Source organism: Phocoena phocoena, chromosome 7, assembly GCF_963924675.1.
Source record: "Phocoena phocoena chromosome 7, mPhoPho1.1, whole genome shotgun sequence".
Lineage (NCBI taxonomy): Eukaryota > Metazoa > Chordata > Mammalia > Artiodactyla > Phocoenidae > Phocoena > Phocoena phocoena.
Window position 1 is genome coordinate 5,415,794 of NC_089225.1, and position 15,323 is coordinate 5,431,116.

The 15,323-nt window shown below is 42.6% G+C and overlaps 1 protein-coding gene across 4 annotated transcripts in view; it reads left to right on the top strand.

Moving 5' to 3' along the window:
- SAP130 (Sin3A associated protein 130) overlaps positions 1-15,323 on the top strand; it is a 74,201-nt gene that overhangs the window by 26,244 nt on the left and 32,634 nt on the right. The window contains exons 13-15 of one of the 4 annotated variants that reach the window (XM_065880575.1): positions 4,009-4,311; positions 5,135-5,309; positions 11,684-11,788. In XM_065880575.1, the coding sequence (XP_065736647.1) occupies positions 4,009-4,311; positions 5,135-5,309; positions 11,684-11,788 (583 nt within the window). Of the gene's footprint in view, positions 1-4,008; positions 4,312-5,131; positions 5,310-11,683; positions 11,789-15,323 lie in introns of all 4 variants that reach the window. The other 3 variants (XM_065880572.1, XM_065880573.1, XM_065880574.1) reach the window with 3 other exon arrangements.

Below are 15,323 nucleotides of genomic sequence, written 5' to 3' on the forward strand. Positions count from 1 at the left end.
GTTTTGTGGGATATTTGTTGTGTTTTTAATGTTCGTCCAGTTGTGCTCAAAATTCACTATCCAGTCCGGTAAATAGTGTTCTTTTTGCCAATCCAGAATAAACAATGCTACTTAAACCTCAGGGTTTGTATAGTCTTTTCCTGTGAGACCCTCAGCTCACTTCAGGCATAAGAAAGCCAGGTTGTCAGATTGTGGCCATTGCCTGTCTGCTGTGCCGTCCAGGACTGCAGCTGCGCCCACATGTGGCCATTGAGCATTTGAAGGGGATCCAGCACAAATGAAGAACTGAATTTTTTGTTTTACTTAATTAAAATGAGAGAAATTTCAAATATGTTTGGTGCAACTTAGTGATATGCAACTACTTTTTTCAAAATTGTAGATTTTATGGAATCAAAATACAAATCGAATATTTCTGAAATTTAGTCTCTGAATTGAGATGTGTTTTAAGAGTAAAATGTACCCTGAATTTTGAAGACATAATATGGAAAAGAGAATGTAAAGTATGTTATTAATAACTTTTATAGTGATTATATTTTGAAATGATAATTTTTGGATATATTGAGTTAAACAAGATATGTCATTAAAATTAATTCGGCCTGCGTTTTTGTGTGTGTGTGTGTGGTACGCGGTTCTCTCACTGTTGTGGCCTCTCCCGTTGTGGAGCACAGGCTCCGGACGCGCAGGCTCAGTGGCCATGGCTCACGGGCCCAGCCGCTCCGCGGCCTGTGGGATCTTCCCGGACCAGGGCACGAACCTGCGTCCCCTGCGTCGTCACTGCGCCACCAGGGAAGCCCTGGCCTGCGTTTTAGTTTATTAATGTGGCTACTGGAAAATCTAAAATTGCATGTATGACTTATATTTTCATTAGGACAGTGCTAGTCTAAAACTTTCAAACACTGAGGGTTTTTTAAATTATATATATTTATTTATTTATTTATTTTTGGCTGTGTTGGGTCTTCGTTGCTGTGTGCAGGCTTTCTCTAGCTGTGGTGAGAGGGGCTACTCTTCATTGAGCTGTGCAGGCTTTTCCTTGCAGCAGCTTCTCGTTGTGGAGCACAGGCTCTAGGTGCTCGGGCTTCAGTAGTTGTGGCTCTTGGGCTCTAGAGCGCAAACTCAGTAGTTGTGGCGCACGGGCCTAGTTGCTCCGCGGCATGTCGGATCTTCCCGGAACAGGGCTTGAACACATGTCCCCTGCATTGGCAGATTCTTAACCACTGCGCCACCAGGCAAGTCCCAATACTGAGGTTTAAATAGCTTTGAAAATAGGTTCCTCCATCTCTACATTGTTCTATGTGTGTGTTTTGATTTTTTTTTTTTTTTTGCAGGATGGGGGGTGTTTGTTTTTCAAAACTTTCTTTTTAAAGGAACTTCATAACAGTGTTTTTTTATTAACAATCTTATAAAGTAGAATAATGTTTAATTGATTGTTGCCAAAAGTAGGATGCAGAAAGTATCACAGAAGCATGTTGACAATTAGGAAGTAAATTTCACGTGTGTGTGTGTTACACTAACTGCTGAAAATTCTTAAGTCTCTTTATCAGTAACAGCACTTACCTTCAGGTTCTCTCCTTCATCTACTACCTTGAATTCTATAACAGTGAAGTTCTATAACAGAACTCTATAACAGAATTCTATAACACGATTCTATAACAGAACTTCTATAACAGTGCAGTCATTTTGCTTTTATGGAGAGGGTCATTCATGACCACTGTGTATTTCTCTGAATGCTAGCCAGCTGAAAAGGGCATGCAGAGTCTCTCTTGACCTAGAATCAACTATGCAGACACTATCATTCTATATAAACCTTTATTGTAAAAATCCATCGTAAGAGCACTGTCTGAAGTGTTGGGGATTCTGCCAGTCATCTGTTTCTCTACATTATTCCTCTTTCATCACTGCTGTAGCCCTGATAGATACTAACACAGAAAAATGAATAGTACGTTCAATACTTTATTTCTTCCAGGATCAAACTGTCATTGTTGGTGCAGATGAGAGGTAATATATTATTTCTCAGACATGTGGATCTAAACATGGATGGACACAAATGAAAAAATGACTTAGTAACCAGCTTACAGTATCCTATTGAATATTTATTGAAACCCTACTTTTTTGTAAGGTCCTGTGTAAGGCTCCTATGCTAGGCTCTATTTTTAAAGTTGACTTTTAAACAGCTTTCAACAAGCTTAGAGTCTAGTAGGAAGATTAGACATGAAGAGATATTATAATATGCTGAATCTTAAAAGAGGGGCTTGAGCAAAGCCATGCTGCTTCTGAGGTAAGAGGTTATGTCTACTTGAGAAGGTAGGGTTGGAGGTCAGGAGTGATTTCCTGAAGGAAGTGACATTTGGAAAGCATCTTTCAGAAAGTATAGGGCAGAGCCGTAGTGGGTTTGGAGAACAGCACATTTCTGTCTGTGAATAAAGTATTAGCTAGAGTATGTGGTCAGAAGAGAATGGTTTGGTTTGGGCAGGAACATAGTGTGAGTGAGAACACAAAGTGTGAAATAAGATTGGATCTTAAAAAGGCTTGGAGTGGTGACTAGACTGCAGGTTCAACAGCAGGCAAATGGCCAAAAACTGTTATTTAACAGAAATAGCACAGATGCACTTCTCAGGAAGAAGCTATAATGCTCTGGAAATTGTGTATGCATATATTTTACAAAGGAAGAATTACAGTATAGCCATGACTATAAATTTACACGTAGTAACTTTTCACTATATTTTTCTTATGCATAATAATAATTTAAACCTTTATCTCTATGGTTCATAAAACATTTTCAGTTAGATTATTTTTTTTAAATGGAGGTGTAATTGACATATATTAGTTTCACATGTACAGCCTAATGATTCAATGTTTATATCACCACAAGTCTAGTTAACATCTGTCACCGTCCAGTTAAAGATTGTTTTTCTTGTGATGAGAACTTTTAAGATCTACTCTCTTAGCAACTTCCAAATATACAATACAGTATTGCTAACTATAGTCGTCATGCTGTACATTACATCCCCATGACTTATTTATCTTATAACTGGAAGTTTGTACCTTTTGGCTACCTTTACCCATTTCGCCCACTCTCCACCCCTGCCTATGGCACCCACCAGTCTTCTTTGTATCCAAGAGCTTGGTTTATTTTTGTTTTCTGCATTTTTGATTCCATATATAAGTGAGATCATATGGTATTTGTCATTCTCTTTGTGACTTATTTCACTAAGCATAATACCCTTTAGGTCCATCCATGTTGTCACAAATGGCAGTATTTCGGGTCTTTCTTTTTTAATGGCTGAGTAATATTCCATTATGTGTGTATGGATATATATACCATAAATTTTTTATCCATTCATCCACTAATGGACACAGATTGTTTCCATATCTTGGCTATTCTAAATAATGCTGCAGTATATCTTTTTCCAGATTGTTTTGATGACCGAGAAGAAAAGTCTTTTGTTTGTTTGTTTTCTTTCCACAAACAGTGAGAAATTGCTTCTTTTTTTTGTCACTTCCTGGGAATGTTTTTGTTTTCAGTTTTGTTTGTTTGTTTGTTTTTAATATACACAGATGATATGTTTGCCTGATAGATAAAAGGACAAGTTACTTCTCTCTTCAGTGCATATTTTGGAATTTAAAATTCGCAACTACTGTATTTCAGAAGTGCCTGTGATAGTGGTTCTATCAATTAAAGCAAAGATTCTTGACCTGGAGGCATGGATGTATCTCAGAAGTTTTATATTAATTACTTACATAGTTGCGTGGCTCACATTTGGCTTTTAATAAATGATTGCTTTTTTCTCATTTTAATGCTATTTGTAACAATCTGCAGAGATCGTATCAAATTGGTGCAAGTGGTGGGGGGGAAGCCTCAACGTATAGAGTTTACGTAGCACTTTTTTTTTTAACTGAGAGTTTAGATCTTGAACAGTGGAAAAATTGTTTTGATTTGAGTGTTTTTCTCCTTATGTGGACTGTGCCAATCAAAGCTAACATTTTTGTCACTTTTTGCATCATTTTTAGTTTCAGCTCAGGCTCCAAACTCTGCCATCACAGCTCAGACTGGAGTCGGGGTGGCGTCCACAGTCCACCTGAACCCCATGCAGTTGATGACAGTGGATGCATCCCACGCTCGACATATCCAAGGGATCCAGCCAGCCCCCATCAGTACACAGGGCATCCAGCCAGCTCCCATTGGGACACCAGGGATCCAGCCAGCCCCCATAGGCACACAGGGCATTCACTCAGCAACCCCAATCAGCACCCAAGGACTTCAGCCTGCACCAATAGGGACCCAGCAGCCTCAGCCTGAAGGAAAGACTTCAGGTAATTTTAATTTTTTACATGGAAGTTGGTGTGGAGGGAAAAGGTACACAGGGTTTGAATCATGGTTCTGCCACTTGCTGGCTTTGTGGTCTCAAGTAAGCTCGCTAGGCCTTGATTTTCTCTTTGTAACATGAGTTGCTTAGAACTTAACCTGTCAGGGTCTTTGTAAGCATTAGAAACTACGTACATAAACAGCCTAACGTGTGCTTGCACATGGGGAGAAGCGTTCTAAAAGAGCTCTTAGTTGAGGGAGTACATTCACCTTATAAGACTAGTGTTCTCATTCCATTTCAAGATTTTCTTTTTCTTTTTTACCTTTTGGTCGTGCTGCGTGGCTTGCGGGATCTTAGTTCCCCGACCAGGGATTGAACCTGGGCCCTGGCAGTGGAAGTGCGGAGTCCTAAGCACTGGACCCCCAGGAAATTCCCTAAGATTTTTTTTGGAGTTGTTTATAAAGCTGCAAAGATAGACTGGAATGTTGGTACCATTATTAGGAATTGAGAGGTGGTGGTATTTCACCAAAAAACTGTAGCAGAACATTTCTTGCAGTATACTATATACTTTATGTATCTTATCTCACTTATTAGTAATTATGATTGTAGAGCAAAGAAAAGACGTTCTTAATCGTGCATCAGTAGACTTTGTAACCGCCCCAGTTTGCCATCTGCTTTTGTCCGTATCCCTCATCTTCTTGAAATTGGACGGTCCTAACATGGATACTCTTGATTGTGGTGGTCTGATCGTTGTTTCTTGTCTTACGTGACATTTTAGTGATGTTACTTCCGTTTCCTTCTCCTCATTGCTGTTTCCTGTCCTCCAGCAGTGGTGTTGGCAGATGGAGCCACAATTGTAGCCAACCCTCTTAGCAACCCATTCAGTGCTGCTCCAGCAGCAACAACTGTGGTGCAGACTCACAGCCAGAGTGCGAGCACCAACGCTCCAGCCCAGGGCTCGTCCCCACGGCCGAGTATACTCCGGAAGAAACCTGCCACAGATGGGTGAGTAGATCCAGAAGTGCCAAAGGACACTGCCAATTCTGGAAGTAATTGGTGTAAACAGTAGGCAGTAATCCAGTGCTGATAGCAAACTCAATTTCCTCCAAAATAACTTGACCGCCGGGTTATTCAGTAGAGCCTTGCCAAGCTCAGACCGCAGAATGGTAAGAATCCAGGAGTCAGTTGGGTGTCAATTTGTAAGCATGTGTTGCATATTACGTACTTTTAGGAGTTCTCTCTGGTTCTGAGAGTTTAACCCTAGAACCCCTAAAGTAGCTTGAAGTGAACTCTTCAGGCTTGTCTAGCTAGGCACAGTAATGTGTGCTGTGTATTTTTTCCTCATTGTCCTAAATGAATTGTTGCTCAGGGCAAGCAGTCTCCCAAGTGTATTAAGGGTCATATTTAGTAGCAAGTAGTGTTCTGTGTTGTCATATAAGCTTCTGAGTTGGTGGGTCATAGGTGGGAAGGTATGTGCTCTGCCATAACAGAGACCAGAGTCTCTGTCTTAATACTAAGTCAGTCCATGACACAGTAACCATATTAATGAAAACACAAGGCAGAGCTTGTAGTTAAGATGGCAGATTGAATATGCACTTCTAAATTTCTCTTCCTCTCAAAACCCTACAGAGCTTATAGTAAAGAGGCTTTTTAAAAAGACTGTAGGGAATTTCCTGGTGGTCCAGTGGTTAGGACGCCACGCTTTCACTGCCAAGGGCGCACGTTCCATCCCTGGTTGGGGAACTAAGATCCCACAAGCCACACAGTATGGCCAAAAATAAGTAAGTGGGTAAGTAAATAAATATTTTTTTAAAAAAAGATTATAAATACACAGAGATGGGGAGAATAGGAGAAGACACAACAGCAACAAGTCTTTGAAGCTGGAAAGCAAATAGGCAAGTGCTCACTCGCTCCCTTAGCCGTGAAAAAGGTGAACGTTAAGTCTGCAGAGAAGGGCGCTGAGAACCATCCTTGTTTAAACTGTGAATCTTCAAAAGGACCAGGAGCGGGAAGAACTGGGGGTATCCACCTGGATTAGCCAGCACAGTGAAGGGCATGGTGCTGTACCAAAAACGGATTAGGGGACCAAGCCTGTGTGGAGTGCTGAGACTTCTCCCTCGTGGCTGACACGACCCTGGCAGCTGAATTTAACTCTGTTGACCGAAAGTGAGAAGACGACTGTACTCTGCTTCTAGGGTCCGTTCCAGCCCGAGGGGAAAGAGCTAAGGATACCAACAGTAGGGGTTTAAGGACACTAAGGACAGGGCTCCGATTGCCCTTAAAGTAAACAAGCCCCGCCACAAGCTCAGAGCTTGCAACCGGCTTTTTAGTCCCCCCACTTCTCCTCATGAGCATGCAGCCAAGCATATCAGGTATCTGAGGGTTCTTCTAACAACGCAAGATAGAAGCCACAGCGAACACACTGAGAAAAGCAGCTCGGAAGATGCAGAGGCTAGGCAAGGAGAATAAAACTAAAAACAAAACATAAGAACACATGAACAGAGACAGACACTGTCAGTACCGTCTTCAAAGGACAAATGAAAACTGCATCCAGGACACGGGAAGGCCATGCTCCACAAAAGGAACATTCCGAGAACAAGAATGTGTCCAGAAATCAAAAACTCAGTAGAAAACTTGAAAAGTAAAATTGAGGAAATCTCTCAAAAGTAGAGCAAAAAGACAAAGAGATAGAGAATAGGAGAGAAAAGACCCAAAATTTAAAGAGCCAGTTCAGGAGATCCTGCCTCCAAGTGATGGGGTTTCAGCAAGACAGATCAGAGAAGAGAAGAGGACGACTTAAAAATGATTCATAGAAAATCACCAAAACCGAAGGGTAGGAGTTTTCTATTTTAACGAACCATGAAATGCTTGGTACAGTAGATGGCAATGGATACAAACTGGCACCAAGGTGAAATATTTTGAAATTTCACAGCACTGGACAAAATGAGATCTGCCCCTTCTCCCATGCTTCGTCACCTCCAAAGTCCCTTCTACTGTGCCCTCTGAGATGTCCGTCATCATCTCAGTCCCCTGTGGCCTGACCTCTTCTCTGAGCATGGCTTCTTGCTTTAATTGGAACCTGGCTCTTCTTCGGGGTCTCGACTTCCTCGACTCTCCCCAGGGTGGTGGCTGTCTCTCCCTCCCCATTCCATCCTGTCACTGGGCCTGGAGGTGGGGTGGCTGTCCTCTTTGGGCCTCACTGCCACTTTCAGGCCCATCCTTCTCAACAGTGGACATGCTTCCTGGTCTGTATTTAGATTTCATAAAATTTGCAATTGAAAAAGTAGTTTCACATAGCCAGGTTAATCCAGATACACTGAAAACTTTTCCAGTAACTGAACCAAGCGCCAGTTTTTAAATTCAAATTAGTTTAAATGAAATATTGTTAAAAATCATGCTCATCAGTTGCACTTGTCACCTTTCAAGTGCTTAGTAGCCCCATGTGGCTGGTGGCCACCTTGTGGGACAGATTCAGGTTTGATTTGGGGTCTGTGTTTGTCCTTCCGAAGGTACATAGTGTCTGGCTGTGTCATACCGTCTTCAACTTTAATGTAAACAGAAATGATTTCCCAGCTCTCTGGCCTCAGTTGCTTGAATGCATCCTCTGCACCTGCCCTCCCTCAGCAGGGCACACCCATGAGCGCTGGCACTCCACGGCACAAAAGTTCAGCAGCCTTTTCTGTACCCTAGGGTCCCACAGCCCGCCTCTCTTTCCACGTCCCTGGCAGCGACTCCCACCAAGACCCAGCTGGGAGCCTTCAGTCTATTGGTCCTTACCACCCTTTCACTTTCCTCACTGCCTTTCCTGGCCTCTTTGTCTGCCCTCCCTGGTTCACAGTCTGTGGTGCGTTGCAGTCATTTCCTTGAGTGCAGCCTCAGCTTCCCTGTCGTCCTCTTCACTTTGGCAAAGTCAGAGTTAAAATCCAGCGTTCTGCTTGATTTGTGTTGTGCCGCTTGCCTGTGTACAGCAGAGTGTTGCCTCGTCCGCCTTAACCTCACACACCTCCCCAGGGATCTCCCAGCGGACCAGCACAGTCTGCTTTCCTTGGCCATTCCTCCAGACACCCGTGTACCTCTGCTCCTTTCCAGACTTCCACGCCTCCTCTCCCGCGTTCACTTGTAGCTAATGAATGTGCCCACCTACTTTTTTTTTCTGCTACGTTCTTGAGAAAATGGAAACACACAGAAGAGAAGTTCACAAGCTAGCTGTCACATGCTTGCCTGCCTGCCTCTGTCTCCGTCTCCAGCTCCGCCTCCGTCTCTCAGTGGTGGGCTCATCACTCAGAGCTGAGCTCTCAGGTCGTCTCTCCAGAGCGCCTGACTGCCGCCCGTCTCATCTCCGTGAGAACTGCTCCAGCTCTTCTGCCTCTCTCCTCCGTCAGTTTTTTCTTGGTAGTGGATCCTTCACATAAACAAGTATAAACTTGTTATCATTTCTTCCACTTTGCTCCACTCTCTGCCCCATTTTTTTGCTCCTGTTTGCAATGAAAATGAAGGCATTGTCTCTGTTTGCTAGCCCCACTTCTTCCAGTCTCTCTTTCTTTCAGCACTTTCACTGAAGTATAGAAAACTGCACAGATAATGTGTGTACAGTGTAATGAGTCAGCACAAACGTATAACTGCTGTATCGGTTAAGAAACAGGACATTACCAGCACTTTCTCCCAAAGATCACTAACCAGTTTTTCTTTTTTTTTTTTCAGTTTTTCTTTTTACCCTAAGGATTTGTTTTGCCTCTTTTTGAGCTCCCATAGAATCATACACATTTTTTGTGTGAGTCCATCTTCTTTCGCTTGATTTTGGGAGATTGATCCATGTTGCTGCATATAATTGTAACTTTTTTTATGGTTATATAAAATGCCCTTGTCTGAGAATACCATAGTTTAACCATGGATATTTGGGTTATTTCCAGTTTAGGGCCATAATGTTACCCCGAACATCTTTGTGCATCACCTTTGATGCATCCATAAATGCAGTGCTGTTATGTACCTCGGAGGGGATTTGCTGGGCTGTGGGCTGTGCTCATTTTCAGCTCCAGCAGGTAACGCCAGCAGTTTGTCCAGGTGTTTGTACCCATTTACACTCTCACCAGCAGTGGGGTCCTTGCCTTCATCATCATCGACGCTTGTTATTTGGCACTCTTTTTTAAGTTTGGTCATTCTGTGGGTTTATAGTAGTGTATCTCTTTAGGGGTTTGGAGGGCTTGTTTGTACTGAGGAATGGGGGATTGAGTGGTCTTGCTTTTTTGTTTATTTCTTACTTTTTATTGTGGAAGGTTTAAACATAATACAAATTTGAACATCTGAATTTATACCCATCATTCAACTTCAGTTATTAACTTATCAGTTCATGTTTTATCTGTATGCCTTTCCACCACTTTCCACCATATTATTTTGAAGCAAATCATAGGGAACACATCATTTTGTTTGTATATATTTGTATATATTTCAGCATGTGTTTATTGAAATACATACTTTAAAAAAATGTTATAACCCCATAGTGTTATCAAATATTTAGTCATTGTTCAAACTTCCAGTGATCTCAAATGTCACAAATTTTGTTTTGTTATATTATTTATTTGAGTCTGTATTCTGATAAGGTACACACATTACGATTGGTCGATATGTCTATTAAGACTCTTCTAGTATATGTTACCTCCATTTCTTTTTTCCTTGCAGTTTGTCTGTTGAAGAAACTTGGTCTTTTGTCCTGTAGAGTTTTCCTCTCCCCTCCCAACTCTTCCTGAATTTGTCGATTGCATCCGCATTCTGTTAGTTCCCTAGGGCTGCCATAACAAATTACCACAAGTTTGATGGCTTAAAACAACAAAAGTTTATTCTCACAGTTCTGATGACTAGAAGTCTGAAATCAACACGTCGGCAGGGTTGGTTCCTTCTGAACACTCTCAGGGAGGATCCACGCTGTGCCCTTCTTCCAGCTTCTGGTGGCTCTTGGCGGTCCTTTGTGTTGCTTGGCCTGTGGATGCACCACTCCAGTCTCTACTTCCATATCCACATGGCCTTCCCTCTGTGTCTTTGTGTCTCAAATCTCCCTCTCCTTTCTGTTGAAAGGATACCGATCATTGGATTTAGGACCTGCCCTAAGTCTAGAATGATCTTATCTACTTAATTACGTTGGCAAAGACCCTATTTTTTTACATTCACAAGTAGCAGGGGTTAGGACTCGGATGGGTCATATTAGGGAACACAATCCAACCCCCTGCCCCCATTGTCTGGTTTCACTTGTTATTCTCTCCTCCACATTTTCTCTCAGTTGTTACTTGAATCTAAAGGCTTGGTGAACTTCACTTTTTCTCCCCTTTTGGCAAGACTCCTTCCTAAGTTGGTGGTTTAGTCTTTTTATCAGGAGAAGTATGCTGTGTGGAAGTCAGCCTTTTTGAGATGTTAGCAGTCTTACGATCAGTGTCTGGATCCATTCACAGTTAGGCATTGCAAAGTGGTATGCTCTAGCCGTTTCGTCTCAGACGGACTCTTCTAGCATTTGCTTGCACCACTCCGCCAGAACTAAATGTGTCAAGATCACTTATGACTTCCACGTTGCTAAGCTCCAGTAGTTAGTTCAGTCAGAGCCACGTGTGGCCTCTGTGCTGCGTGACACAGTTGATCACTAGCTACCTTGATCAACTGTCTTCGCTCAGTTCCTCAGGTCAATATAAATACATAGGTACAATAATGATTGTAACTGCTAAACAGATTTAAATGTTATTTTATTTTTAAATTTTTTTATCATTTATTTATGTTTTATATATTTATTTATTTATTTTTGGCTGCGTTGGGTCTTCATTGCTGCGTGTGGACTTTCTCTGGTGGTGAGGGGGGGCTACTCTTCATTGCGGTGCGTGGCCCTCTCATCGCGGTGACTTCTCGTTGCGGAGCACGGGCTCTAGGTGCGAGGGCGTCAGTGGTTGTGGCGTGTGGGCTCAGTAGTTGTGGCTTGTGGGCTCTAGAGCAGACTAAGTACTTGTGGCACGTGGGCTTAGTTGCTCTGCGGCATCGGGGATTGAACCCGTGTCCCCTGCATTGGCAGGCGGATTCTTAACCACCACACCACCGGGGAAGTCCCTAAATTTTAATATTAAGTACAAAGGAGATATGTAGGTAGAAAGTAGAAGAAGCAGGTAAAAGAATCGCAATGGTTGCTTCCTAAAGAGAGACAGGCAGGAAGTGGGGAGGCAGGGGGAAGGGATCTGCTGTATGTTATTAAAAGCGTTCTAGTACTATTTGGTTTTTTAAATAATCTGCCTTCATTACTTTGGTAAAATTTGAAAATCCATTAAAAAATACCTAGCCATAGGTACACTTAGCAAATGCGTAGTTCTTATCCTTTAATGCCGTCTGGGTTTGTTTCTTTACTCTTTCAGACTGGCAGTTCGGAAAACCCTCATTCCTCCTCAGCCTCCTGAAGTGGCTAGCCCTCGAGTGGAGAGCTCTATGCGGAGTACGTCTGGGTCGCCTAGGCCTGCAGGGTGAGCACATCATTGAGGACAGAAAAGTCTAATACATGTCGCAGACTTCACATCATTTGCCTCTAAAAAGAACCCCTAGTGTGTGCATCTGAAAGAACCATTTTCTAGCTATGAGATCTGGACACGTTTCTCAACCTCTCTGACCGTTATTTACCTCATTTATGAAGTGGCCATACTTACAGCACCTGCCTCATAGGCTCCTTGTGTATTGAAACCACTTAGAACAGAGCCTGCCTCACCGTAAACACCCAGTTATTGTTGCTGTCGAAAATGGCATCATGACAATAGTTAATGCATTCTGTTTTCTTTACTCTTTATCTCCTTGATTCTAAAAGTAATATTTTGGAAAAGAAAATGAGACAATATAAAAATATTTAAGGTATAAAGAGAAAATCGTCCTATTCTCCACCCCCCGTCCAGTCGCACTCCCCCAGGGTAATATTGATTGGCTAAAGTTTTAAGCATCTTTCCACATCTTTTTCTACATACACGTGTAGGTAGATTGATAGATTCTTAAAAACAGGATTTTGTTGACTGTTCTATATACTGCATCTTATACTTATATCTGTAATAGCTCACCATGTTAATATATTTATATCTACTTCTTCATAAAACTTCAAAAAAAAATTTATGAATGCCATGTGTGTGCCAAGTATCATTTTAGAATCTGGGGATGTAAGAGTGACTGAAAGTGTCCCTTCTCCTTAAGCTTACTATCTAGTGAGTGTAGAGAAATAATAAATATGTGAAGAAAAAGAAAACCGTGTAAATGGAATATAAGTGATGGGAGGAAGGGGTGATGACTTACAGAAAGGCCTCTCTGAGCAGAGGCTTTAAGAGCATGGAGGAGTAAGCCACATGCTCCCTGATGTCAGACTGTCAGGCAGAGGAAAGAGCAGGGACTAAGACTTTGAGGTGGGAGTATTTGCAGTCACCACTTTGTCCATTAGTGCAGGAATGTGCAAATAACCATGTAAACGGAAACTGTGCATGGCTATTTATAATTGTTCTGTGACCTTAAAAACATTTGTGAACATATCAGAAACTCTCTTAACTGTCAGTTAAAATATATAGGGAAATGAAAAACATAGTAAAACTAAAATTTATTTAGTACACTGTAATTTGAACATCAGAAACGCTGAGAATTAAAGTGTTTTATTTCCTTCTAAAAGCTAATCAAGTGGGAATTCCCTGGCAGTCCAGGGGTTAGGGCTCCACGCTTTCACTGCTGAGGGCCCAGGTTCAAACCCTGGTCGGGAACAAAGATCCCACAAGCTGCACAGCATAGCCAAAAAAGAATAAATAAATAAAAGCCAGTCAAGAGTACAGTTGGCCCTCTGTATCTAAGGGTTCCACATCTCGAGCATCCACAGGTATCCATGGATTTTGGTATCTGCAGGGGTGGGTACTGAGGGACGACCGTAGTTGGAACAGTGTTTCCCTTATTCACATTGAATAACTTATGATACAGAGCAAGAGTCCTTCTATGCTTCGGTGAATTGTCATACTCCTTTCTAAGTTTGGGTCTGCCCTGACATTTTATCCTATCTTTTTTTTCTTTTGGCTGCATTGGGTCTTCATTACTGTGAGTGCGGGCTTCAGTAGTTGTGGCACGTGGGCTTAGTTGCTCCACGACGTGTGGGGTCTTCCCAGACCAGAGATCAAACCCGTGTCCCCTGCGTTGGCAGGCGGATTTTTTTTTTAAGAATTTATTTGTTTATTTATTATTTTTTGGCTGTGTTGGGTCTTCGTTGCTGTGCGCAGTCTTTCTCTACTTGCGGCGAGTGGGGGCTACTCTTCGTTGTGGTGCGCGGGTTTCTCATTGCGGTGGCTTCTCTCGTTGCGGAGCGCGGGCTCTAGGTGCGTGGGCTTCAGTAGCTGTAACACACGGGACTCAGTAGTTGTGGCGCGTGGGCTTAGTTGCTCCACGGCCTGTGAGGTCTTGCCGGACCAGGGCTCAAACCCTTGTCCCCTGCATTGGCAGGTGGATTCTTAACCACTACTCCATCAGGGAAGTCCGGCAGGCAGATTCTTAACCACTGTGCCACCAGGGAAGTCCCTATCCTTTGTCTTTTCAGTGTTGTAAATTATTTCCAGAAGTTCCTTTAATGTGAGGTTGTTGCCAGCATCACTTCCAGGGACATCTTTATCCTTTTATCAAACCATCTTCCTTAACTAATCCTTGGAATCTGGGTGCACATTCCACAGCAGCATCTTTATCTGTGCTAGCAGTTTCACCAGATAGCTTACATTCATCAAATTAATGCTGACTATTGAAAAAATGAATCCAGCCTTTATTGGCTGTAAAAGGCTTTGGATTTTTGGTTTTTTTTAATCCTCCCTGTAATTTCCATCTTCTTTCTTTCTTTTTTTTTTTCGGTACTTGGGCCTCTCACTGTTGTGGCCTCTCCCATTGCGGAGCACAGGCTCCGGACACGCAGGCTCAGCGGCCATGGCTCACGGGCCCAGCCACTCCGTGTCACGTGGGATCCTCCCGGACCGGGGCACGAACCTGTGTCCCCTGCATCGGCAGGTGGATTCTCAACCACTGCGCCACCAGGGAAGCCCTCCATCTTCTTTCAATGTGGCAGTTAATTCAACACTTTGGTCTGAGTGATTGGGTTGTTGTGGGGTTTTTTTACAGTCTTCAATCCAGAATGGAAGTAAATACTCCGTTTCACTGTAGTGGCTTACAGTAAAATGACTTTACCACCTTTTTTATGTTCATTGGACTTTCTCAGTGTGGTCCAAGCCATAGCTTCGTACAAGCCTAGGTCCACTCCTAAATTATCTTTGCTGTTGCCATTTTCAGATCTTCTAATCACATCCCATTTTACTTCTAGATTTATCACATTTGTTTCTGCATTTTCATCGCTGTTGGCCAGTTCTCTTTCAGTCATTCATTTTTGTAAAATTTCACCTGGGTTTATCACTAGGAAACTAGACAGCACAACTACACACTTCACTGTCTGCATGAACTGAGAAGTAGATGTGCAGTGATCAACCAGTCAACGACATACTTCGAAAGAAGTGATGTGCGATGCGCATGTCTGTAAGTTACAGGGTGGTTTGTGGACCGAAGAGCTAGCAGCAAAGTTTGCACTTTATGAAGTTACTCACAGTTAATAATTATACTGTAGTAACTGAAATTCGAACAGTGTTGGTGGGGGACTGGGGGAATGCAGTTACACGTATGTATGTGAAAGTCACACATATCAGTGTTGTGCGAAGTAAGCACTGTCTGTATATTAGGAATAAACAAGGAGCAGCAAGGGAGAGCAGCCTAGAATGAGGGGCAGGGTTGTACAAAATGGTTCAGAGATAACAATGAGAGCCAGATTACGTATACAGGGCTTTGTGGGCCATTCAAAATCCTTTGGATTTTATTTTGAGTGAGACAGGAGTGCCATCCGAGGGCTAAGGCATAGGAGTGACATGATTTGACTTACTTCTAAAAGCATTGCTCTGGCTGCTGTGCTGAGAATCAACGAAAGAAGACAAGAGTGGAAGCAGTGAGACCAAGTAGGAGATGATA